This window comes from Nyctibius grandis, chromosome 3, assembly GCF_013368605.1.
Source record: "Nyctibius grandis isolate bNycGra1 chromosome 3, bNycGra1.pri, whole genome shotgun sequence".
Classification (NCBI taxonomy): domain Eukaryota; kingdom Metazoa; phylum Chordata; class Aves; order Nyctibiiformes; family Nyctibiidae; genus Nyctibius; species Nyctibius grandis.
In genome coordinates this window covers 63,570,694-63,597,830 of record NC_090660.1, presented here as the reverse complement: position 1 = coordinate 63,597,830, position 27,137 = coordinate 63,570,694, and the positions used below count along the sequence as shown (strand labels likewise).

The 27,137-nt window shown below is 38.1% G+C and overlaps 2 protein-coding genes across 2 annotated transcripts; both read right to left on the bottom strand.

Moving 5' to 3' along the window:
* Positions 1-4,350: 4,350 nt before the first annotated feature.
* On the bottom strand, positions 4,351-10,741 carry LOC137661275 (transthyretin-like). Its single transcript, XM_068396764.1, has 4 exons — positions 10,662-10,741; positions 8,755-8,885; positions 6,333-6,468; positions 4,351-4,599 (listed from the first exon to the last, which is right to left on the bottom strand). Exons 1-4 carry the CDS (start codon positions 10,728-10,730, stop codon positions 4,492-4,494), a joined length of 444 nt encoding a protein of 147 aa, XP_068252865.1. The 5' UTR covers positions 10,731-10,741; the 3' UTR covers positions 4,351-4,491.
* A 1,803-nt stretch (positions 10,742-12,544) lies between these two features.
* LOC137661293 (transthyretin-like) lies at positions 12,545-21,991 on the bottom strand. Its single transcript, XM_068396790.1, is given in 6 exon segments — positions 12,545-12,823; positions 14,711-14,846; positions 19,540-19,679; positions 20,473-20,507; positions 21,875-21,950; positions 21,953-21,991. Coding segments are annotated over 6 exon segments (534 nt in total). The 3' UTR covers positions 12,545-12,715.
* Between the last annotated feature and the right edge of the window lie 5,146 nt (positions 21,992-27,137).

The window sequence follows — 27,137 nt, the reverse complement described above, 5'->3', positions numbered from 1 at the left end:
GCATGAGACTACTGTTCAAGCCTTCATTCTTCATATTCTCTATCTCAACTACTCAACTAAATAAACTGCAGAAAACAGACTTGTATCTTCTCTGGAAGTAGGGACAGAGGCCTCTTCTTCCAGGAATTTTTTATACTAAACTGCCCCCTGCCTCGTATTTAAATGAATGCTTTTGTTTCTTTTTAAAATGAGTTTTGTAAATATGTGATGTAAATTAATGTGTGTACATTGCTTTTAAATTGCTCAATATTTTATGCTTCAGTATGTATTTGAGTGTGTTCTTGTTTGAATTCTGTAGGAATGTTTTTATTAGCATGAAAGAACAAGTGTAAAATGTAAATATGCTTAAAAAAAAGGTTATACCTTACGTGAAAAGAAAGGAAATATTAATTGTTGGCCAGCTATGACTGTAAACTGTTATACTAGTTTGTGAGCTCTAGGCCTCCTGCTATCTATATAGAAAAATCAATTTCATATATTAACTTGCTAGAAAGAAGCTTTTAATTTTATGTATTGCCAGCAAAATTGTATGATACCCTGCCTGCCATCTAAATCCTATTTATATGCAAATTGCATGTGTATTAACGGAAAATCTTGCGGTTGTTGCGTATTACGATCTACAGGAACTCTTAACTGTTCAAAGTGTGCCACTAGTGTCAATGTCAGGCATTTTAATGCCTAAAAAACAGTGTGTCTGGGTGCGTATAGTATTTTGGTATTGTTCTTTTTTTTCAAAATCCTAGTAAACAGCGACTTTTATTCCTCCAAAATCAGAAGAGCCAAAAACGCATCTTCATTGGAAGAATATTAAAGCTAGATTTTAAGAAAATAATAAAACATAGTTCTAATGCTTGCAGTGTTGGGATTTTCAGAACCATGGTGTTGGTCAAACTGTTCCACTGATGATGATGATGGCATAAGCGGAACTGAAAGCAGGCCAATCCCAAGTGCTTTTTAAAATTCCACTCATAATATATTAATATAGCTATTTAAGGGCCTATTCTGGTAGAGTGCTGAGTGCTTCTACGATGCACTAAGTATCCTCAAGTCGATGACTTACAATGAGACTGAGGTTGTGCAGTCCCACTAAGGATTGGTCCTGTCTGTTTCTCTGTTTTTGTGGTTATATGTATGAGTAACTAGCCTCCTTCCTTGGCTTATGATGTAAAACATACCTTCTTATTTTCCAATTGCTTGTAATGTTATGCTGCCTAAAGTATCCCACTGCTAAGCATTATTATCTTTTCCTAATATTTTTTACATTGCTTGTTAATACTAAGGAAAAGGACTGCATCATTTATTTTCTATGTTAATGCAAAGATATTGACCAGATCTACTAAACTTTGTTTGTCACAGTTACTCAACTCTTTAGGAACCAAAAGATTGACTTTTGCTCCATGAAGAACGGAAAGCTGTATATAATAAGGATTGTATATCCATAGAGTGTTCTGTAAGAGTGTTGACAAAGAATGCTAACTTTAACTCATTACTATGTGTTGGTTTCTTGAATTGCTGCCATGGTGCTTTGTATATTTGAGTTGTATGCCAATAAACACCTTTTATTTCTTTGACATCCCAGCAGCAAATTTTGCCCTTAGCCATTCTTCAGTAAAGTTATGAGCTTAGTTGTAGGCATCCCAAATATTTAGTAGAAAATGTAATGATTTAGTTTAAGTGGCTGAGAACAATTGTAAGGGATATTTTAAACCATATGGAATTACCTTAAAATCTACTAGTTAATCTAATATACTTTAGAAATGATGTAATGCAATGAAAATTAAAAAAAAGTGAACATAAAGTGAACAAAACATCCTTCAAAAGCATGCTTAAGTGGTTTGATGACCTCCTGATATATTTTTCTATAACTGAGTATATAGAATATTCTGCAGCATAAGGATAAAGGGGAGATAATACACTGTATGAACAATTATATCTTCAAAATAAGATTAGTCTCATTTCATAACAGGCTAATACAATTCTTTAAGAACAGTTGAATAAATTTTTAAATCCCTAACGTAATTTGAAGTGAATTCTTGTTTTCAGTACAAGTTCACGTACAATTTAACACCTATGATTATGAAACATCCTTTGGTACTGTAGGTCTGTACTGTTTTCTGAAGCATGCTTTTGTGCCCATGTTAGCCATTCTGTGAAATTAATGTGCAATTTTTAAAAAATTCTGATTCATATATACGTATATATGCATACATATATGCATACTATATTACACATATGCTGTGGCTGAGCTAATATAACTTTACAGCTCTAAGTGATTAATATGTATGGTCTTAGAAAAAATGTGATTTAAAACCAGTATGTGAATGCATTATGACATATAGCTGAGTTCTTAAAGAGTTTACATTTTGGTGCCCCCAAAGTGATGGATGTTAAATTATGAATTGTTAACCAACACTCTTCTCTAAATACTTTTATCACTTGTTGGGAAGTTTTAAAAGTTGCCATCTTAAACTTTCCATCAAAATAGTGTTTGCATACTACCTTCTTGAACTCAGTACTATTCTGTAGTAAATTTTAACATAGACAGTGCCTTCAAACAAAATAAATGCGATGCAGAACTAAGTTGTGCACATTCCTTTTGATATTTTCATGATTCTTGTAAAAGGTGGAGAGAAACCAATCGCATTGGCTTTTGCATTGCTGACAAGGCAAATTAAGGACGTCTTCTCTTCAAGGAGTGAACATGGAGGGAGAAGAAAGAGGAAGGATTTTACAAGATTCTGAAGGTCTTGCAAATTAACAAGTAAAAACATTACAGAAATATTAACAGTGGAATCTGGTTGATACTTAAGATACTCTTAAGCCCATTTGCTGTATTTCAAATTTAAGTAGAAGAATATAAAATATAAAATCCTTTTTGCCATAGACAGTGTATTGAAAAGCAAGTGCAAAATGTCCTTTTTCTTGGATCTTGCCAGTCTATTTTTCTATCGTGTTTACTAATGACTGTGTTGTAGTGGGTTACTAATGAGCCAGTTATTTAAAAATATTAAAAGGATCCATTGCATATCAATAAGAGGAAGTGTACTTAAGATTCTTTTATTTGTAGAGGTATGTAAGATAAGCTTAATGAAAAATGCACTGAAACAAATGCTGGGAATTTCCTGTGTACTATCATAGTTTTGGTTTTTTGTTGTTCATGAAAATGTTTGTACTTTTTTATCATTGTCTTTTATGAAATACAATGTTCTAAAGCTTGTGTCGGTTTGTTTATTCTCAGGTGCTGTGGAGAACATATCTTCTTTGTGTTTTGTTTATAGACAAAGTGCTCATTTTTCTAGTGTTCAGTTTCTCAAAGTAACAACAAGAGGGACATCTGGCCAGCAAATACATCAGGTTAGGCTGTGACAGGATCAAGCCTTAGGCTAACAAATCGTTTTCCCTTTATATGCTTTTATATGCTTTCATGTATATGTATTTATATGCTTTCAGCTTTTGGTTTTATTAGGCTAAATGACTCAACATTTTTTGTGTACTTTTCCAAGATAGGGTTGCTATTCTGTTGAATCTCGTAATGGCTCTTCTCTAGGAGTTTAGGAGTAATCTTCCTTATATATGGATTATAAGAATGGGAAATAGAAGGATTCATCCGTATTTCTCGTGGCATTAAATAGGGAGCTGGTTTTCTCAGGAATCCTCAGTTATCCTTCTTATTTTTCATTGTATCTTACAGCTTTTACAAAAGTGTCCGATGGTTATAGGTATGTGAGTAACTTTTGAGAGTACTTCCACTGGGGACAAAGGTATTTGCAGAATTTTATGAAAATACACAAATAAACTTCTTCAGTATGTCTTCTGCAACATTGGATATGCACTACTCTTGAAAGTGTCACCAGTTATATTGGAAAACAGGAAAGAAGGCATTTTAAGTATGAGTAGCATCCTTAAATGCTATTCTACCTTGCTGTCACTTTTAAGCTGCTTTTGCTTCTATATCTTAAAAGTCAGAATTGGCAGGTGAGTTTATCTGATGATTATGTGGGGTCCTGGGTAGCAGTCCCCTGTGACTTCATCTGTTGTGGGCTTCGGTAATATAGATGATGATAGGTGGTGGATTGCATTTTCTGTGTGCTTACTTTTCATGAGACACCTTTCAGATGTGTTTGGTTCGTTTCCTTTGCAAGAAGGAATGTAGTTTGTTAACTTCATGGAAGACACTGGTTTATTCTCAGAATCCCAGTAATGGAGTTTCAATGCATTTTTGCTAAGCTTAATGTGATTTTCAAACCCTAAACTTTTATTCAGAAGAGCAATACTTATAGAATACAGAAATACAGAATACTCTTATTCAGAAGAGTATTTGAAAACAAAGTCAATACACATTCTTCCTAAAGTTAAAAAGTGAATAAATGACTGTTACTGTTAGTGATTTACTATAAAATCTAAAGCTGTTGGTACAGTCAGAAACTAAGTTCCTATCATTTATGGAAATTTTAATTTACACATCTAAATTTTCATCCTTAATGTCAGCTTCTATTCCACTGGCTCACTAACTACTGCTGTAGTTGAGTAAGAAAAGGGACTGAGGAAAAAAGCAATGGAGTAATGTCGATAACCAGCATCATTAGCTGTGAATGCCACCTGGAAAAAGAAAAAACAAATACAAGACAAATGAGAATTAATCTCTAGATACAAGCCTAAATGGAACCATTGTGGTCATTCTACCTAACCTCCCACAAAACTTTGGAAATATCTTCTCTTGGGGTGATTTGATCACTGTGATCTGTGACTGCCTGTTACACACAATTTTTCCACTGATTAAATATCCTTTGTTAAAAGCATACATGTCACGTTATTTAAAATTTTATCAAATATATTTATTATCCAAATTGGGGTTTCCTTGTTGGTACTCATAAATGGCAACAAGGTTTTTTTTTTCCTCATTGAAGATCTACAGTGAACCCCATTGATTTTCTTTATTTTTTAAAAAAAAAACACGTTCTTTTCAAGTATTTGAATATTTTTATTGCTCTTATGAAGTCCTGAACTTTGAGGAACAGAATTAAACACAGTGCTGCAGTAACATCTGGCCAAAATATGAAGCAATGACTTTTTTTAACCTTAACGTATCTAGAAGATAGAGAAGGGCTACATTAGTCCTTTGGCCACAATGTGATAATAACCTTACGTATGAATGGTTTACAACAGCTCTTTTAACATCTCCCCCATCAGCTCATGTCCTGTTCTTTGATTTCTCTCTCTACATAGTAGATTATTTGGTGTTGTGAGACAATGGGTGTCAGCTTCTAAAATAGACACAGTTTAATAACATTCTGTGACGCATAGCTTGTGCTCCTTTCAACATTAATAAAAAAGATGCATATGAATCAACCAGTGAACTGAGAAAAACATGATCCCTACTGAGGCTTATTTTTAAGAAAGGAGGCTCTTGCACTCGATTAAATTCCTTTCTGGTCTGGAATATTGACTTAAAACATCTTGATCTATAATCAATTTACTTGCACACTGTAAATCTTTGATCTTACCTCTTTTATTTCAGTTATCACAGAAGGCAAGACTATCCAGCATTAACCTTCATTATTGTCTAGAATAAGAACATCTCCCATGCATTTCAGGGAGGCAAAAACAAAAAGAGATGAGGAATGACTGAGCAGCAGTTGCAAACTACAGCTGGTGGTGCTCACTGATCTGTCACAGTCCACTGAACAACTAATACAGGACTGCTGCTACTACTGAAAGGTCATATGAAAGGGCTGATGCTGTGGAGGGGAAGGGGATGGCCCTCAAGGAGCCCCAAACCCTGCAGCTGGCCTCACTTGGAACCAGGTTCGGACCACCTGCATCTAACCAGTTTATCTGTCCCATGCAAACTAAAAAGCCTTGATATACTTTTTTCTGTTGTAAACTGAAGATCCAAACATCCAGAACACAGTTCATACTTCCATTATCTTTAAAAATCTAAATTAAAAAACTTTGTCTGCAGCTGTACAAATAGCAGATCCAAAAGGCAGAAAAATCCTTTTCCCAGGAGACTTAACAGAGTACTCCACCTGTTCTTCAGATGTCTAGAAACAGTCATAGAAAGAATCACAGGCGTAAGTAGAGGTAGAAGGATGGAAAACCTCTTTGTAAGTAGTGCATCTAAGACCTCACTGAGAGTTATCGGGAAGCTAGTAACTAGATTCTCTTATGAATATGTTGTTGCAAAGCTTTGAGACTCTGGATTTGAAGTATTAATGCAAACATATTTTAAAGTGAAAAGAAAGTTCACTGTGCAATTAGTAATTGAAGCCTAGACATATAAAGTATCTTTATTCTTTGCAACTAAAGTACAGGAGAAAATGAATACTCACATCAGCATGGTGATGGAAGGGATTCAAGCCCAGGCTCTTCCAATAAGAGGCTGTATCAAGCTCAATCTTGTATAGCCCTGCTACGAATTGTTCTTTAGTTGTGAGCTCATGGAGCTCTCCATTGTCCTTGGTTTGTCTGTGTGATGGCAGAAGAATGCACTTTTGTATTTTTGTTAAAAACCCAAGAAAACTACAATTCTTAGCAATTGAACATGAGCGGTGTTGTGTAGCTTAAGTAATATGATGAATACTTCTATTGGTCTGGAATGGCTTACGTCCATCTGTATTATGGATGCTTCAGAGCTTATCTTGGCATTTGCTACTTCCACGATGGCCACAGCAGATGGCTGCCTGCCATGTCACTACTCTGCATGCTTTGGGGGTGAGCCAAAAGCTGTCATTATCGCTCATAGACTCTTGGCAGAGTCTTGGCGTTAATTAAATGAACCCACTCAGAGGGAAAACTTCACCACTGCTGTAAGCAATGTGGAAGCTCTATGATGCACTTACTGTGCAAGTAAGTAAGGTTGACTTTTGATTTTTCCCTAGTTTTCTTTCTTACTTAAATGTATTGAGTTGCTTTATCAGTATGAATATTTTTTGCAGGTGGCTATTTGAAATTTGAGATCTGCTATTTGAAATGACTGTAGGTCAGCCAACAGTGTAACCTTACGGAATTCCCTGTTGTCTGTATTGATAAGTTGGTTTTCCATCCTCAACAAACATGGTTTTGTTTGATTTGAAGATACTATCAGTGCTATCCAAGGCCATAGTACTGGCTTGAATCTATAGACCTTTGAACACCAAGCAATTTGGGGCTCCAGAACAAATATTGAATGTTTCTCAAGCATGTCTCTTGGTTGAAACCTATTTCTGTGAAATAAGTTATATAATAGTAGGTTTTTGATTGGGTAGGTTATCCACAAATAACAGTGCTTCTAGTGCCTGATGTCAGTAGTCACAAACCACTTTTTTGTGTTATGCCAAATCTTTTTCTGAACATATTTTATTCAATTTGCATGCAGAGAAAAATAAAGAATTGAATGTATTTTATGTCATTGTCCAGTGTATTACTTAGGATTTGTGCTTTAAGATAGCGTTGAACTGTGAAGTCGTAGAACGCCATTTGTATCTTTATATAAAGATAAAGCCTCTAAGCTCAGATTTGAAGATTAGTAAACTGAACACACTCTTAATGGAAAATTTCATGCATTTCCAGTGACAGAGTATGTGTGAAACTATCTTCTCATTTGAGGGGTGGGAGGCAATTTAAGTAGGACAATGTGAATAGATTGTTCTTTCCCACCTTGTACAAACGTGTGGCCTTCACTGTAGCTGTATTTTTCAATGAGCTCACTGTAGCTTCTGCCAGCCCACTGCTCTGTGACACCAAAGAGCCACTTACGTACAGTTTCTCATGGACTTTCTAGAAATGCATCTGAGTCTGGGATCCCACTAATGAAATTCCTGCACGATGTCAGCTTTAGCCCTTATGAGTCCTATCTCACTTTTTTAGGTAGAAGACTGTTAACAGACCTGGAAAGGTCTCAGGTGAGACTTTGCAACTATCTTGAGGAGATAAGTGTGGAAGTGGGATCTTGCTTGCTGAATAAAGAATGTTCATTCTGTGTACCCCCTACAATATTTTTCAATTTCATTCCAGATTATACTTTAAGTAAAAATTGCTTTTGAGTTTTTAAAGTGTTAATATATACTAAAATTGAGGGCAATTTCAAAAAAAAAGTCATCTACGTTTGAAATTCTACAATTACATTTTTTTAAAAGACATGGCAACATTTAAATATCTGGTAAATTCTTTTTCTTATTTTAGATGTAATTGCTTCTCTGTGGGGGAGGAGGTGCGAAAGCTTTATGCCCAAATTTTCTCCTTTTGGCTGATTCCTTTTTCTTGAAGCAAAGGCAGCTATCAAATATGATGTGGTATATGTTCAAAACCGTGTTTTCTTTTTAAAGCTGTTGTGTTGTATGAAATGAAAATCCATTTAGAAAGATGGAAAATAGCCAATAAAGGTAGGATTTTCAACCAGAGTCTTAGTTTCAAACAAACTAAAAGAGCCTGCCTGATTCTTCTGGTAACAATGCAGCAGTTCATTGCTGGGTACGAAAAAGTAATATAATCCTTTGTAATGAAATTGAAGAGAAGTGATGATTGAATTAAAGGATAGCTTAAAATACTTTCTTGTGCTCACAGTAATTATAAAGCATTATAAAACCATTGTGGTAGTTGGAACTGTAGTACAGTTAAAAGACAGTCTGCAGCAAATTCATTCAATAGTATGTTCTCTTTCCTCTTGAGTAAAAAAGACAACTTATGTTAGAGAATGTGAAACTGGTTTTTCAGCTATCTGGCCTCTTCCCATTGCCTTTCCCTTCTTTCACTCATTATTTTCGTATGACTTACTTTGAATTTATCAGTTCCCAAGATCCATCTGCAGCTTCTTTATATAACTTAACTGGAACATTTGGAGCTGGACTTCCTCGGACTGAATCCAGAATTTTTATAAAAAGAGGGTGCTTGAGGTCAGCAGAGTCCTTCAGATAGGAAGAGAGAATTTTTATATTGTAAGAAAGGTGAGAAATGGTGCATAATAAAGCAGTAAGAAATATTATTTTGTAAATCTACAGAATATATCATATTTTGCTCAACAAGATCACTTTGTACTGCAGAAACGTACCCTGAAGATTTCTGGAGGCTGGACACGGTGGAACCAGGGAGGAAGATGTCAGAAACTGTCGGGAGGAGTGTAGCCATGGTGTGCTGGAGAGGCACTGCGGCTTTGTGAGAGAACGCATTTCTGTTTTCTCTTTGGCATGGCTTAGTTACACATCATCTCCAGCATGAAGTTGTAACTAAATTGTGACCTCAACAGGAAATAATTAAGTCATCAAAGGTGGTAGGAATATTTAAAAATCTGGCAGCTCTTCCCCTGTATTTTGGAGTGGTAATTCGAGCACGGCTTTCTAGATTTGAGAGCTTCTGATGTCTTGTTGCTATAGAGTTATCTTAATTCTGCTATAAACTTAATAAGCAGCACATACAGACTCTCTCCTAACACCATGTTGGATCAGATTTGTCAGCCCCTGGCAGCTATGCAGGGGTAGGAGAGGAAAACCTTCATTCAAAGATGGGATGGCTGTAATTTCACTCGCAACATGTTCATCACAAGGTGTGGTTATTCCCTGATGTTCTACCTATTCAAAAGTAGAGTTGAATCAGGGCTTTGACCTTCCATTACCTGATTCTGTAGCTGAAAAGTGAGAAAATAGAGCTTTGTATAAGGTGCTAATCAGGGATGATCTCAAAATAGCAATCATTGATCGCCATTTAATCATTGCAAAATGAATCGTGGTGTAGATGGTAAAAACTAAGAGCTCTCTCTTACATCCTCTCTTACAGTCTGTGATATACTGAACATGCCATGAGCCAGGAACCCTGCCCTATATCAGCATGTATCTATTCCACCTGTACGCCCTGGCTCCTCAGGCTCCCTTTCTGGAATGCAGAGGGTCCTTGCTAGTGTTTCTTCTGAGGCATTGGCAAGGAGGGCTCTACTGCCACCACTAATTTTCCTGGCTTTTACACCCTGGGAGATCAATGAAAGTCGACTTCCTCACAAAGATTGGTCAGGTATTCATTTTCCCAAAGATCACAGCTTGAGAGGAAGAACGGGTAGGGGGAGAGAGAGAGAGACAAGTCTTTTCTAGGAGAATTTCAGGCTGAAGCATCTGTGTCTCTAGGTTGCCTTGCTGGAATAAGTGAGCCCTCTGGAAGTGGGATCCTGGCTTTGGCTCTGTTCTTTGCTTGCAGCAATGAGTGCTGAAATCCCTTCTTGCTTGCATGGAATAGAGCTGTAGCGGGTAGAGCAGTAAGGCAGAGGACTAGAGAAGGCATTTCTCCAGCATGGATCTCACAACAGGAAACAAAATCCCTCATGACAGGAGCTTGTTCGTTGTATTATAAGGGCTATTAGTTACTTTTCAACAGGCCCAAGGCTTTTGTGTAGTGAATATGATATTTTTTTCCTTTCTTGTCTTACATTGTTTTTCACATGGTCGCTGAGTCTAATGATAAGTGCTGCTTCTCTAACCACAAAGCCCTCTCACTAAGCATCACAGAGGAGAAAGACGGACCAGAAAAAGAGCAGTAAGAGTGAACTACAGTCAATACATACCATAAAATCAAAATAAATGCAATAAAATGGAATATTCAATTTTTCACTTACAGTAATTAAAGTATTGAAAAAAAAAAAAAAGAAAAAAAAAGGTGGACTACATCAGTATGAAGGACCTCAATCCTGAGACACTTACCGCAGGTGCAGCTTCAGAGGAAAATGCCAGGCCAGCTAAGAAAACGAGAAATACAGAACGAAAAGCCATTTTGCCTACGACTAGGAAGTCTCAGTGTCAGCAAGTAGAAACTGGTGGGGTCTGTGATTTTTATATCAAGGCCTCTAAACTGAGGCTACTTATCAGAAAACCCATATGACTTTCAACATGCTGATTCATACTATTTACTTAGTAAACAATGAGAAAATAAGTAACCCATACAAACATGAACCTTGTCTGCAAAAATAAGTCTTTTCTATCATTGCCTGTGGAAATATTGTGAATATTGCCTAGCTCAACTGCAGTGATCTATTTTCTTGGAAACAATGTCTACTCTGTTTTATTTTTGTCTTTTTGGTGAGGAATAGTGCTGTATATATCTCGTATAGTTGAGAGAAACACAAATTTCTTGTCAACTCAGCAATTTCCATTTCAGTGAGAATCTCTCTGTGTTTATGGCTTGGCATAATTGACTCACCCATGTTTATCTATCAAGAGATTTCTCTGTGTGGTGGCCTTCTCCCCACGTCTGATAAAAAGTTAAGTGGTTAATGTGTGGGCTATCTACTTATCTTATGCATTCCCCTGGAGGAAACATATGTTACTTTTGGTTTCCATCATGATCACCAGATGCCTACATACCCATTTCTGAAGAACAGTTAAACAGTATTTTAAGGTTTTTTTTTTTAATGACTACACCTGTATGAACATATTTACATCCTATTTTGAGGGCTGGGCATAGCCCACTGCAAGTCAAACCTGCTGGTTCTCAAGCTCCAGGAATAGCAGGATCCCGTGAAATCGGCATGCTTTAAGATGGGTGCTGTTTTGAAACTATTTGCACTGCTTATAAGAGTTGCGTAACCATGATAAGTGTCCAGAAATCAGGGAAAAAATAACCAAATAGTGAAACGATAAAGGCAAGCTTTTGTAACTTGCGAATTCACTTGGTATGCAGTCATCCCAGCAGGCTCCAGGTGTAGAGATAAACTCCAAGGTCAGTGGCAGGTGAGTGCTGACTGTTTCTGAATGGCATAATTCCAGTAACTCTCTCTGTAGTTTCTGTAATCCCGTTAAAAAACACTTCTGCTTCAGGCTATTTTAAATACAATAGGCCATCAGTCTACAGAAATCACTGCTAAAGCCCTCAGAGTCTTTGGTCAGGTTATCAACAACATTATTTGAATCCCAGTCACTCTACAGCTTACCTTTGCCTGTTTCTAAATATATGAAGAGAATATTAAGATGATGCTTCTATTTTAGGACTTCTTTTTAATGATAGCTAGAGATTTGACTTTCTAGATATTTAATTGGAATGCACCTGAATACGGTAGCCAGCTGGGTTAAAGATCAAAGTTGTTAAAAATGGGTGCTAATTGAAATTGCTTCAGAACATCCTAGATTGATTGAGCAGCAAACTTACCTCTTGAAAAGACAAAGTGTTGAGGTTTACCTGAAGTTTTAAGTAAAGGTGCACAGATTTTAACTCTTTTAGCTCTCTAGATATATATATTTCAACAGCGTGTCTGCATTGTTTGTTCTGATGCTAGATCTTCAGAATTTCTCCTATTTTCCCTGTGACCTGGTTGATGGTGGGACTGTCTCTTCTGTGTGTACACTGTGAGTAGCATGGATGACTTTCTTATTTTGAGTACCTGTGTTTGGTTAAATGTTTTAAGGTAGCACAACTCTGTAACTTTCATATTTTGAGCCAATGCGTTTGGTGAGACTTTTTTAAGGTAGTGGAGGAAGATAAAGGAACCAAACCAAGTGCCATACCATGCATGTTTTCCAGATGTCCCTTGCACTTGAACATAAATCATGACACCTTAGAACACAATAAAACTTCACCAATAGAATCAAAACTCTTTTAAAGAAGTAACATTTTATTGACTTGTCTGAAGTTTGCCAGGTTACAAAATGGAAAAAAAACTAATGTAGCAAAAATTTATGCATTAGCAGTAGGAAAACCCTTCCTCCTAAAAGCCTACGATAGTTCTAGCAGAGAAGGATGTTTGTGTAATGACAGTACATATTTATTCCTGGGGATGACTGACAACAGCAGTGGCTGAATAAGAGAAAGGACTGAGGAGAATGGCAATGGTATAGTGGCGGTGACCGGAATCATTAGCAGTGAACACCACCTGGAAAAGAGAAAACTTGTGATTACGATGAACAACATATGTTCGAAACTACCTTGTAAAGAATTAGGAAGCATACTCCATTTCCTCTGCAGAATACTTTGCCAGTTCTGTCCAGTCAATGATTTTACCCTTCTGAAGGATAATGCTCCCTCTTACTTTGTGATGTTTGCTGAAGACTGAGAAATTTGTGAGATTTGGACTGAGGTGCAGAAAGAGCCTCAGCTGAGGTGAAGCTAGGTGGAGATACCTGCACCTGAGTCAGGCAAACTATTTGTGACGTGGAATGGGAGGATGAGGGGGAGGTATCTCAAACGACCAATGAGAAAGACAGAGAGGTGAAATCTCATCTAGTGAACTTAAATACAGCCTCTGTGTGAGGTGTCCAAGCAAGGTAGGCAGTTGGAGCCCAAAGCTGCTTTCTGTACTTCAGTGCCTCACTCCTGTTTTTAACACAGCTGGTGATGGGTCAGTTCTTGCATTAAGAACTGAGTCGCTAGACTTGCCAGAACAAGGAGAGACACTTGTCCTGAGACAATTCAAATTTGCTGCTCTCCAAATCAGTCCCTGGAACTTGGGACACTCAATTCCCAGGAGAGGGTCAGCATCTGGATTAAGCTCCCACTTTCTTTGGCTCTCTTTAGCCTAATATTTGATCTATTTTCTGAACCATGATGTACTTTCTACAACAGGACTAGAGAGTTCCCTCTGACATCCCCAAGTCTAAGCTGCTGGGACATGAGGACTGTAGGCTTCAGTTACCTTGTACACAGACAGTCATTGAACTCTTCCCACTTCCCAGGCTAATTTGTTGACCTGTAGGCTATTACATCAAAGGAAACAAAACAGCCTAGCTGGAACAGCCTCAAACAGGCGCTTTTAAGAACCTTTTGATTTGAAGCCCTTCCATAGGCTCCAGCAACTTTCAGACATCCAAATGGTTAGGAAAGATTTTTGAGGATTATTTGACCTAAATGACCCAAGCCACACCTCAGACTTTTATGGACCTGAGCCTTAGTAATTTGTTTTAGTCTTCCACAGAGCTTCATAAACTAGTATTTTAAAATGTTCTACAAGAAACCTGTGGCCATTCAAGACTACCTAATTTGGGGAAACTTAAATTTAATGGCAGATTAAGCCTGAATAATTTAAACCATTTTTTGGAAGTGCTAAGTAAACGTAATAGAATAGAGCACACAATAAATCAGTGTAGGGCTGGAAGATAAGGGAGGCACAAGACCTGATTATATTGCTGGCCTGCTTATAAAAATTTGAGTATTGATGAAACAGCCAACTTTTCCTTTCCTACTATGGTTATTTCTTTATATTTTTATGCTTTTATTTTTTCTGTTGCATATTTCAGTACTGAGCATCATTTTTTTTTTAAAAAAAAAAGGCAATCAGAAAGAATTGTTTTTTTCCTGTAATTACAGGGCATACTAGAATTCAGGGATTTTCAGGTGACCGATATGGGGGAAATACCTCTGATTAAAGAAGATCTTATTTGCTATAAAATTAGGATTTTCAAATCTCTATATTCCTTCAGCAACAATAAAAGCAGTCTTTTTTTTTCCTTGTTTGTTTTGTTTGTTTTTTAAACACTCTGTACTTTTGAATAACGTAGCTCTCTGAACAAAGACCCCTGCTGGTCTGAATGGGTGAATGGGCACAGCTCCACTTTGGAAGAGCTGTGTCAGTATTTGCAGGGAAGTTGGCTACTTCCTTTGACTTAGCTGGCTATATACTGCCTTCATATGCCCAATGTTATGTGGCAGTGAACCACTTCATTGAATGATGCTCCTCCTTCACTATTAAAGGACCATAGTTGTTCTTTCCAGTTGATGGCACTGCACAGTATATAGGTTATTAGGTGTATTTGCAAATACTTACATCAGCATATTCATGGAATGGAGAAAGACCAAGTCCCTTCCAGTAAGAGCTGGTGTCAAACTCAACCCTGTATACTCCTTCTACAAACTGTTCTTCTGTTGTGAGCTCATGGATCTCCCCATACTCTGTGGTTTTCCTGTAATGGTAAAATATCTACATAAATATTTTATACTGTTATTTAGATGCTAAACAGAAGCAGTCCATGTGGAATATTAAATAGCAGAGGTGCTGCACAGCCAAATTCTACATTGAATGGTTTCTAATAATCTGAAATAATTCCCTCCTTCTATGTAGCGTATGTTTCCACATTGCAGAGCCTGTTCTTGCTACCAGCTGATCTGTATACACCACAAATCAAAGCTGGCTGGCTTTTTTTTTGGTCATTTCTGTTGCTACAGGAGGGATTATAGTTAAGGCCCCTCTTTTAATATCATGTTTAACTTGTACCAAGTGCCCTCTGGAACCAAATGTTAGTGATTTAGGAAAAGGATTGTAATTATGAAAGGCAAGATGCCAAATCTCAAATTATAATTAAAGAGAGAAGAGAGATTTTAGTGGAAAATTATTTTATTCTGTAGTTATTAGCACTGAGGCTATATGTTTTGCTCCTATACACTGCTGTGGTTTTATGTGACCCTGAGTGGTAGTCTCTTGGAAAAGCAATTTAGCATCACAAGATTTTATTAATTTGAATTACAATGCCTTGGTCAAAGAGCAGGGGCCTCTTCCACTGGGTACCATATAAATGAGCGATAGGAATTTCCAGCTCAGAGAGATTATACGCTCAGCTCGTAACAAGAAACTGTGGGTGAATGAAGTCCAGAAACAAGAAGGAAATATAGCTGGCATTGCACCCTATTTGTTTGAAAAGGAGCAAGCTTTGTATGACAGTTGTTTAAATATACTTAGCGTCTAAACCCCATTTATCTCTTTTCCCTCTTTTATTTTATTTTATTTCATTTCTGGTTTTTTTCTACCAGTTTTTATTTTTTTTCTGCTGAAAGTATTTATTTGATATTTATAGCCCTTCATAACCACATGACGTAGTTGAAGGAAAAATGAAGAAAGCCTTGTCTTGAAAAACTAGTGGAACTTTCCTGTCTTATGGCACAGAGTAGCTATCTAGGCAGAAAACATGAAAGCCTGAGGAGGAAGAGAGGGAGGGGAGAATGCAGTGACATGCTGCTTATCAGAGACAGAATCAGATGTGCTATTGCAGCTTTTCTTTCCCAGCTGGTGCCTTCTCCTTCGTCTTATTTGTCATCTTTGGTTAATGGTGGTGAATGAAAAAAGTCTGAATTACAGAGCTTTTGCTTAAATTAAGAAGTAACAGGACTGAAAATCCCATGCTAATTTCCAGGTTTTCTTATATTTCAAGTTTAGCACTTTGAAGACTGACAAAAGTCTCACTGGTCCAATACAACTGAAATCACCTTTATCCACCTGTAGACCAAACCTGCAGAGAATCCAAGCACTATTTGAATCATGGATCACAGGCAATTTGTGAAGTGTACACATATGTTTTCTTTTGGTTTAATTAGTACTTCCTGGCTTTACCTGTGTTGCCTTAATAAAAGGCAATAGGTAGAAGGATGAAGAATTCATTGGCAAGTGTCCTTGAAACTGTGAAAGAGAATTGCTGAGATCCTGCAGAAGTGTTCAGAGTACAAGTTAGCAATTTACATACATCTGCTTACAAGTTGGATAGTCTAGACACAAACCAATTAAAAGGAAAAATGGTGTCTGCCTCAAAATCTTTGTTCAGGTAAACAAATAAGTTTTAGTTCAAGAAAAGTGTGGATGCAGCTTGAATGGTGCTTTCCCTAATGGATGCTGATCCAGAGTTGCAGATCCAGAGTTGCAGATGTTAACCATCCGTAACAGTTGGGAAACTGGAAACAAGAGTTCACTTGAAGACTTGCCCACAACCAGGAGTTAATGGCACTTGCTTAATTTTAGTTATTAAGTGGTAGTCATTCAATGCAAGTGGTCTCACAAGCAAACCCTTCAACATTACAGCCGCATTGACAGCCACCAGGACAGTGTGCAATTCAGAGCCTGGATGAGATTAGGACAAGGCAGAGGATGCCCTGCATTCGGCCCTGGTAGCAAAATGCTACAAGTGATTCCTTCTGAACAGCACTTGTATTTCTGTATGAGTGGGGGAATAAATATAGTAGGGTTGCTTATTCTTGATAGGATGTGGACTGCTAGCATCTGCTGTAAATGGACAGTTAAGTTAAAAAAGCTGTGCTTTTCCAGCAAAAAACTTGCAAACCACTGGTTAAGTTACTATGGCTCCAGCCCAGACTGCAATCCTGATCCTCTTTTTTGCTGTCTGGACCTTAGTTGTATATTGTGACCAGGTTAAATCTATGCTGTTTGTGCAATGACATTTATGAACTCTTGGGACACATACTGCACTGCGATAAACTCTGCCCTCAGATGCAGACTGCGGAGGAAATATCTCAGGAACATTAATTTTTATTTTGGAGATGTTTTTAAAAAAAAGAGAGTAGGGGGAACCACTTCAAATATGCTGCAGTCTTTTTTTATTTGTTTGGTTAGTTGATTAGTTGGTTGGTTTTTTTTTGTATTATTTACAACCTAGGTCATATGAGGACTATGTTTGGTGAATGCAACTGTTGAACTACATGATAAGACCTAGATTTCCAAAAACACGTGAGGAGTGAGAAGGTCAAAGCTAGTCATGGGAGGAGCTGGTAAAGAACCCAAATCACATGCTTCCCAGGTCTCTGTGTCCTAAAGTCTTCCTCAGAGCGCATCTCAGCTCGAGTTATCTCTTCTTGCATGGTTTTGGCTAGACTAATTTTGAAATAAGCCTCTTAATATCAGCTGTTGCTATGCTAACTTCCTCCCTGCCTTTTAAATACTATTACTGCAAGTTCAATAGTTGCGAGGTACATTTGCTTAATTTCCTAAAATGCGTTAGCAAAGTAGTAACAAACAAAAAGGTACAAAAATAACTTTTATAGACATTTGTACAAAACGTAGCTTTTCCATATGCATCTGCTAGGTACTGTAACTTAAAAATATTATTAACCTGACAGGAGTGGTTACAGATTGAGTTCCTTGATTGCATTCAGATTTTCATCTGGTTTAACACAGAGAAACTCTGGTTTTCCCAAACGAAAAAAATTGCAACCACGTGTGAAAAAACAGTTCAAACAAGTGTCATCAGCTAAAGTCAATGGTATTGCTGAAAGCATCTTTGGTTAAGATGCAAGTCAAGGGAAAGGTAAAAATCTTTAGCTGCAATAAAAATGGTGGTTTAATGTTCCTCCCTTGTCTTCCCCGAGCAGAATACTTCTCACTTGCCTAAGGTTAATCTTCTCATGTTTAAGAACAAGTTATTTATTTTCTCAGGGTTGTACTGACCTAAAGTGTCAACAGCGCTTGGCTAAGAATAACTGCGGGATTTATCTCCTTGGCCTTGTTGAGAGCAGCATTGCAAACTGAACAAGAAAATGTTATGCCCAAAAAGTGAGGGCATTTAACACTGATGTTACATTTACCTTGTTCTTCTGTAAATTCTATTTTATATTACATGTTCAAGAGCACTTGATGAAACTTTGAAATAATTGGAGTTTCCTAATACTGGCAGAAATACGCATTAAGGACAGGACATTATCCTTGTCTCTGCTTCCCTTGAAAACATTATGTAATTTTTTAATGGGGTTTTTCTGTTTGTTAAAGTATATCAATCCATTCCGATTTGTTTCTAGATTAGCACTCAGCATTTGGGAGTGGAGGTGTTTGTTTCTCCTTCAATCTCCTAGCCTTTCTTGTTCCTTTTCAATGGGGAAAACTATTTTTTGTTTTGAGTTTTATTAAAAAAAAAGCTTCAGATGGAACGGTATCTTTCTCCTTGTAGTCTTCTGTTCTTTGTGCAGCTTTTATGTAAATCATGCTATAAAAATCCAGTAAAAGACAGTTGGGTGCTCTGGTGGCTCCTGTCCATGCTTGTGCTTGTCATTCTGTGCTTGAACATCCTGCTGTTACTAGAGATTTCTCTTGACTTATTTAAAAATCTGATTCAGTGAACTGTAACAATGAAATTTAAATGCCTGAATACCTCACCTATTTGAATTTTAGTAAACTGTATTCTTCTGTAACCTGTACTTTTCTCACAGACTGAAGATAATAGTATTATTGCCTGCCCCTCAGTGATGTTCTGAGGATGCTTTGTAAGTATTAAGCTGTCACTCTAGCAAAAGACGTGCAAATCTATAGAAATGACCACAAACAATTGCTGAGATCGTGCTTCTGTGTTGTGTTCAGTGGGACTCTTTAAAAGTTCCTGGTCAAGGAGTGTCTTCCAACCAGCATATTTGTTCCACAGGAAAAGCTGACTAATGCGCTTATTATTTGCATGTGTGCAGACAAAGCTTACAGAGAGGATTTTTGTATGTGACTGCTGCAAATAAAGCTCTATATCCATTGCATATGAAGAGAGTAGGTTAGTCTGGATTACCTACAAAACTCTGGTAAGTAATTTTTTTTTCTTTTTATAGAAAGGAAAGATAGTACTGAAGCTAGGAAAAAAAATAATTATTAAACCTGTTCCTGTACAAAGATAATATGAGCATCTCAACGTATTTTTGCAATTAGCATGTATTTCAGTCATGGATGATACGTTCCACTTGAATCTGATGGGGTTTAGACCAGAATTCACATGCTCTTAACAGTGATAGTGTGACACGTGCTAGAAACCATACCTCTTTTTTGATCAGAGCTCTGTTCCCTTTATTTTTCAATTGTTTGCCTTAGGCACCTTGAAAATGGCTCTGTAAGACCACATAACTTACCCAGTAGCAAAGTCCTGCCAGCTTCCATCTGCAGCCTTTTTAAAGACTTTAACAGCTACGTTAGCTGCAGGGCTTCCTCTGACTGCATCCAGCACTTTCACCATGAGAGGGCATTTGGAATCAACAGAGCCGTGGGAGACCTTGGGGAAAGCAGGAGAGGTTGTATAGGAGCTGTTCACCAGCCCTGCAAAAACCTTCTTTCAAAGAAAAGATGGATTCTTACTGCAGAATTAACGTTAACTTAAAAGCAAGTTCCTGGCCAAATGGTATTCAAAGCTAGTTCGCAAACATCTATTTCTTAAAGCAGAGTATCTTAGAGCTTTATACTGATAACTTTATTCCACACACACACACACAAACAGATTGCTTGATAAATATTTAGAGTTGCATACGGCCCTGAGAAATGTTAAAAAGTATACCTTTTTAATGAGGTCACGAATAAGAAAATAGTAAATTATTGTAAGTGCAGGCAGAGTATGTTAGCCTAGGAAACCAAAAAAGAAATACCTATGATATCCCTAGGGCTGAAAGAATATTTGTTTCTTAAGCTTTATTATACTATGAGGAATCCTTAGTCATACTTCAAAATTTTTTTAGTACTTTAGAGAAGCACTTGTTTGGTGAAGAATGTAAGGCTACCTCTATATTGAAGATACAGGATATGAGTCACAAGCTGACAGAAACAGACAGAAATAAAAGGTCACACCTCCTAGATCCCTGACCCTTTCATAATATCCTAAAATAGATGGGTAAATGGCAAAAAAAAAAGCAGTTTTAAGAATTCTGAAGAAACTACTTAAACTATGGCAGTAAAATAACACTCCAGCAAAGCCTAATGGTTACAGAATTTCATGGATGAGGAGGATGCTAGTCATCTAGAAAATCTAGATTATCATTCTTGTAATGATTGAGTTTGAATAAAAAGAGACTCACCAGTGGTGCAGCTTCAGAGAAAAATACCAGTCCAGCTAAGAAAACAAAGAGCACAGAGTGAAAGGCCATTCTGTTTGCTGTTAGTGAGCCTTGGTGCCAGCAGCTAGGAGCTGAGGGGATTTGGGATTTTATAGCCGATCCCATAACAAAACAGGCTGCTTATTGGGTGCCCATATGACTCCAAATCTGCTGATTCTGATTATTTGCTTAGTAAACAGTCCAATCCTAGAATCAGTGCATGAATAGCACCGCCATTGCAGTCAATGGAAGGACTGCAGGATCACTAGAGCAAAGAGAATAAGTAACGGACACAAACATGACCCTTGCCTGGGGAGATTAGACTCGTAGAAAGCCCTTCACAAAATAATGCAAATGACCTTTGTTTGCCCAGAAATCCAACCAGTTCTAGGAGATCTTCTTTACTTTGCCCTCAGGTTGTGCACGATAATGCACCAATGCTTTCTCTGGGCCTGCTCCATGTTTCTTCTCAATGTATTTAGTGCTTCCTGAAGACCAGTTCCCACATACAGATGCAGACTCAGTACGTGAGTGATGGAGTTTGTTCATTGTCTGGCTCAAGCACTGCCAATGGTACTTGCTGGCAGACAGATTCCCAAGCAGTTCCCCTGCTTGTTGAAAAGGAGCAATGTTTCTTTTTGAAACTTGGTTTAGATAGGATCTGACGACATCTGCCTCTCACCAGAAGTTCCTAAGGATTCATCTTGCCTAATCTTCAGGTAGACATTGAGTTTTCATCTTAGTCACTGGCAAGAGACCTGGAGAGATCTGTCCCCTTGGGAAGATAAAGGTCTCAGAAAAGTGAAATGAGTCCTTTCTTGCTCCATGTACCCCAGAAGGAGCCAAGGCAATTAGCATAGACTGGTAGCTTATGTTAACATCTAGCTAACGTTCTAGTTGCCAGGCTCTTATTATGCTGGAAATGTTATTGTTATGCTCTGAAATGTACATTTAGGTAAGAGGCTTTTCAGGGGTGAACTCAGACCCAACTTAAGTTGGGAGAAGATGTCAACTGGGGGAGTAGGCATGGTGTAGCTGGGTTTCTCCAGCTGCATCACATAAAAATTGCCCATACTGTACCCTGTGCAAGTTGAGAAACAAAGAAACAGCCCAGTTCGGCATTTCTTTCTCCCCACATTCTAAAGAACTCTGAGTCTACACTTCTGTTCTCAGGAGCTGGCACACTTAGATTTTACTGGTTTCAGAGTATTCTAACAAAAAGCAATTTTGCCTCTTAACTTGAATAGGATTATGATGAAAGTCTTAGAGAGAAGTCATGGGTGATACTCTCCAGTGGCTTTCATGCCTTCAGGCTGCTTTATGTAGTTCTCTTCAGGCAAAGCTGTTTTTTGAAAAAAATCTGTATTACAGTAATCTCCTGCACTGGGATCAAAGTGCCCTTTGTACTTAGAGCAAAGCAGGCTGATACATACGTAGCATTCTATACTCACTTTGTATGCACGTAAAAGTCAATGCAAGGTGCCCAGCAGTAACAAATCATGCTGCAATCTAGTGCTTGTGGCTTGTATTCAGATCTCTGAAAGGTAAATACTGCTCTTAGATCTGTGCCTTGACACTTTACTGCATTATTTTTCTCTCATTGTTTGTAAATATTTCTCTGAAGCAGCAAAGCTTTTTATGTCAGGAAGAGAAATTACCTGTATTCTAGTGCAAGTCGACTGTCCTGTCATTTGCTATCAGCTGTTCAGCAAGGAAATAATGACAAGGAGCTAATGATATTGGCACCTGCCTGCATTTGAAATTGCTCTCCTATGGGAGAATGACTTCAATAAAAATTATTTTTCCTAGGTTTTCCTGCAAGGTAGCAGTTTCCGAAAAATCAGGTCTACAGGGATAGTACATTTAAGCTGTCCATATTATCTATTTTACTTTCCTCTTTTATAACATTGACCTTTTGGCAGATGATTTTTAAAGTGAATAAGGAGCATGGAAAATTCTAACCCCAAACATGAATTTTTTTCCTTGTCCTTCATTTGCTGTTTTTTTCAACTCTCGCCATCCCATACATTGCCTAGATAAGGATCCTTTGACTGTTAGCAGGGGCACCATTCCGAAGGGAAGCTAGACTTTGTGTGTTTGTGAATCTCCATTCACACATTTTGCAGATAACTAGATTATTTCTGTAAGTTCTAAGATACAAGTGGACTCTGTGAGAAGGTTAAAAAAAAAAAAAGTCTTTATTATTTCTCTGACCTGGAAGGCCATGGAGTGTCTAGAATTTATACAGAATTTACTAAAATTCCATGTGAACATAATTTAAAATTACTATAGCCTAGTGAAACCAATGCTAAGTAGATCTTCCTCCTTGCATTGTCAGCCTCAACCTATTAGCACAATATGCTAACGCTTTCCATGAAATGTATGGGAGGGCTCAGGAATTTGGAATAGCTGGCTGAGAAGAATGATTCTCCCTTGGTGGAGAATCAAAACATGTGATTGGAGGAGGGAAAAAGAGAAAGGGGATGGGTAACTGCTGAGCATCCAACAAGTGCTGATTGACTGTTGTTTGTCTATTGTTGTTAAACCTTTTCTGTGCAATGGGAGTCTGAAGCTTATAAACTGAATAACATCCCAGATGAAAAAATATGGGAACATGAAATAACAAGGGGCTGAGCACTGAGGAGTAAGTGGGGCTGGGAAACTCTAGGCCTTCTGAAGGAGTAGGGAAGCTGCCATGAAGGGCAGGAAATGGCAGCTCACAGAGACTGCTAGCAGCATACATGCCACAAGGAAAACGGTGGAACATAGAGCCTTAGCACAAAGCAATAGCATAAAAGCCCTTCTGTAAGAAAAGAGTAAACCGTCACTGAAAACTCCTCAGAAAGAGATATTTAGGAATTCTGGTATGGAAGAAACAGTAGAGTTACATAGCTAATACAGAGATAGCACAAGGCTATTTGGGGGCTAGGAGACACACAAAACCCAAAAGAAGGTGTGATGGCCCAGCATACAAGGTGATTAGGGGGCCAGAGAAGAGAACACAAAGAGCCCCTGGTGTGCACAGTAACCTCAGCCTTATGGAAGCCAGGAAGTATGAGACCTCCAGTTATGGAAAAATTTAGATAATCCTCAAATATGTAAATGCTTTAAGGCTTATCTGAATTCCAAATCAGTTGAAGTTCATCACTGAAGAATCAGAATTAATGCCTATTTTTAATGAAAGCATGTTCCATGCTTGGAAGCATTACAATGTTCAGGTCAAGAACAAACACGTCCCGCTAATACTCTTGTTTACGTCAAGGATTTTTCCAACTGTGCTACATTATTTTTCTCTCTCTTCCATGTAGTCTCACACACTTAATGCTCATTTTACATAGATAAACTCCCTATTCTTTGCTCCATTCACTTCTATTTGATTTGGGGGACCTGGGGGTATTGTTGGACAGCTGGCTGAATATGAGCCAGCAGTGTGCCCAGGTGGCCAAGAAGGCCAACAGCATCCTGGCTTGTATCAGAAATAGTGTGGCCAGCAGGACTAGGGAAGGGATCGTCCCCCTGTACTCGGCACTGGTGAGGCCGCACCTCGAATACTGTGTCCAGTTCTGGGCCCCTCACTGCAAGAAAGACATCGAGGTGCTGGAGTGAGTCCAGAGAAGGGAAACAAAGCTGGTGAAGGGTCTAGAGGGTATGTCCTATGAGGAGCGGCTGGGGGAACTGGGGTTGTTTAGTCTGAAGAAAAGGAGGCTGAGGGTAAACCTTCTTGCTCTCTACAACTATCTAAAAGGAGGTTGTAGCAAGGGAGGCGTTAGTCTCTTCTCCCAAGTAACAAGCGATAGGATGAGAGGAAATGGCCTCAAGTTGCGCCAGGAGAGGTTTAGATTGGATATCAGGAAAAATTTCTTCGCCAAAAGGGATATCAATCATCAGAACAGGCTGCCCAGGGAAGTGGTGGAGTCACCATCCCTGGAGGTATTTAAAAGACGTGTAGATGCGGTGCTTAGGGACATGGTTTAATGGTGGACTTGGCAGTGTTAGGTTAACTTTTGGACTCAATGATCTTAAAGGTCCTTTCCAACAAAAATGATTCTATGATTCTATGATTTTATTTAGAAAGCCAACTGCTTCTACATGACAAAATGCTCAGACAGGCTGGAATATCTGACTTTGACCATAAAAACCTACAAGCTTCTCCTGTGACATTGGAGTGAAAGGCGCTGATAGATGGTAAGCCATTCAGTAGTCTGGATAGTTTTCCCTATCACTTTCCAAAGAATTAATGAATTCCTGAGGTCTGAAAAAAATCCTTTCTACAGTACAGAGACCTGAATGTGACACCTTCTTTCACTTTTCTGGAGTAACATTCCATAGGGACTTACAGGAAAAGACCTGAGATTCACCTCTCGAAGAAGTTTGCCTGAATTTTCTGAAGTAGAGTGAAGAACTCTTTGAGTTTTACTCCAGGTGTCTACCACTGAGTTGCTGTGGCAGAGCTCTGGCACATCAGCGAGTGCTCAATGCAGTAACTGCTGAAGCCGGTGAGAGATTTTCTGTTGATTTCACTATTTGCTAATTACGTAATGTTTTCCCTCTCTGCAAAGCCAGGGATAACACTTTTCTAATTAAAAAATGTGCTTCAGGGAGGTTCATGTCTGAGCTTGAATTTTAATTTGTAAAGAATTGCATTAAAAAATAGTGGCATTTCAGGCATGTCTGGTGTGTGCACGTTTGTCAGCCTGCTGCCCATTTTGATTTTCTATGAGTATGTCTGTATTTAGAGTTTCAATGATCATTCTCAGATTTCTTTGTTCGTAGGACTAACACTGGCTATTTTAATGGGATGTAAGGAAACACTACCCATCTTGAACCGAAAATAAGAAAATCATCCTTATCTTGTATCCTATATGAAGTTCAGTTAATTTGAAAATGAGGAAGTGTAAACTGTTAACAAACAATTTAGAAGACAGATGGGTTGGGTTGGGCTTCAGGTATAAAATCACAGTGTTTGATAATTTCAAGGTTATGTCCAAGGAGCGTCCTGGGACATAGCCCAAAGTCCAAAAAAAGAAACATCTAAATAGATGATTGTTGCTTTGGGGCAATTGTAATGCATGAATTCACCTGGCACCTGCTAATCTCAGCAGGCTTTTGCTCTGAAGTGTTTAAGCTCCAAGGTCACTGGCCACTGACGACTACAAGGTACTCCTTCACTAGCTACCCCTATACTCCCTGAGATCCTTCTAAAACAAACTTCTGTTCTTCAACTATAATATGTATTCATGTCTACATACTAATCTATCAGTCTAGACAAGTGATTACAAAAAAAATTCCAGATCAATTTATACACAAAGCTAACTGAATAACCTTGTGCCAGCCCTGATGCCTTAACCTTTCCTGTTGCTGAAAGATGCTTGGAACTTGCCATGAGATCAATGTTTTTAAAGGTCATTTGCTTTGCTAGCAAAATTATTAAATGGTTTAGGTTATAAATTTTTTTTGTTATAAATGTATTTTCTGTCCCCTTCTTACAGTAAGAGGTACACAGTAAATCTACAACATGATGCAAATGTTTCTGATGATACCAAAAAAAATTAACAGAGGCCATATTTTCATAGGGTCTTGGCTAGGCTCTTTTGGGAGTATATGACATTTTCTAAGGGGATCTCCATAAATTCTCCATTTATTCTCAGTGGACTGCAGTTGTCAAATTAATAATTAGATCAGACATGACAATGAAAATCTTCCCCTAGCTATTATGACGATTAAAAGATTCTGTAGGGTTAAATTACAATCTTTTCTTAGGTTATATAGATATATTTGCTAAAGCTATTGCAGCTATGTACTTTGCTCAGCATCTTGCTGTTCAAGATTGTAAAATGCTGAGTCTAAGGCACTTCATTCTGGTACCTGAATACAAATAGGTGTGTGGAAATGCCTGTTTTTCCAGCATTCAGGGCCACCTGGGTAGTCAAAAGCTTCTTCAAATTTGCACAGGGCCAAATTAGCCATTGGTTAATGGCTAATCATCCTATAATGTCATTTAAGTTACTCAATTCTTTCTTTAGTGGGGATCAATATATGCAGATCACCACACTGACTCATTGGATGCAGCTTGGATGTGAACTGTCGCTGGAGTGCCCGTGAGCGCCTTTACACTCTGTCATGTGTCCTGGGCTGCCCAGCCCTATATCCCTCTCTGCGGATCTGCCCCACCTTGGAACAAGATCCCCATCTGCCCTGAAGTCAAATCCACTGGGCATGATGTTGAGTGGGAAGCTACCACGTTACAGTGACAGTCACACATCTATGCCTTTCTTTTTATTAATTGAACTGGTGCCTGCTTCCTGCCAAAAGCTCTGAGGAAATGCTGTACTAATCATTTTATCTCATAGACAGTGTTCCTGTATCTACCACGGCGTTCACTGAACTTTTGCATCAGCTTCCAAGTACATTTACCAGTGTCACTGGTCTGGCAAAAAAAAAACATGTACCGCATGAAAATGGATCTGAGAGGAAACAACTGTATTTTTTGAGGGGTAGAAAGAAAAACGTATCTCAAAAGGGCAGGAACAGGGCAGATTATGAGCCCTATGTACAATGCAGTAATAACATCTGGATTTCCTTTTTTTGTCTTTTTGCTCTTCCTCAACTTTTAAGAACAAGAATAAAGTATACTACAACATTTCAAG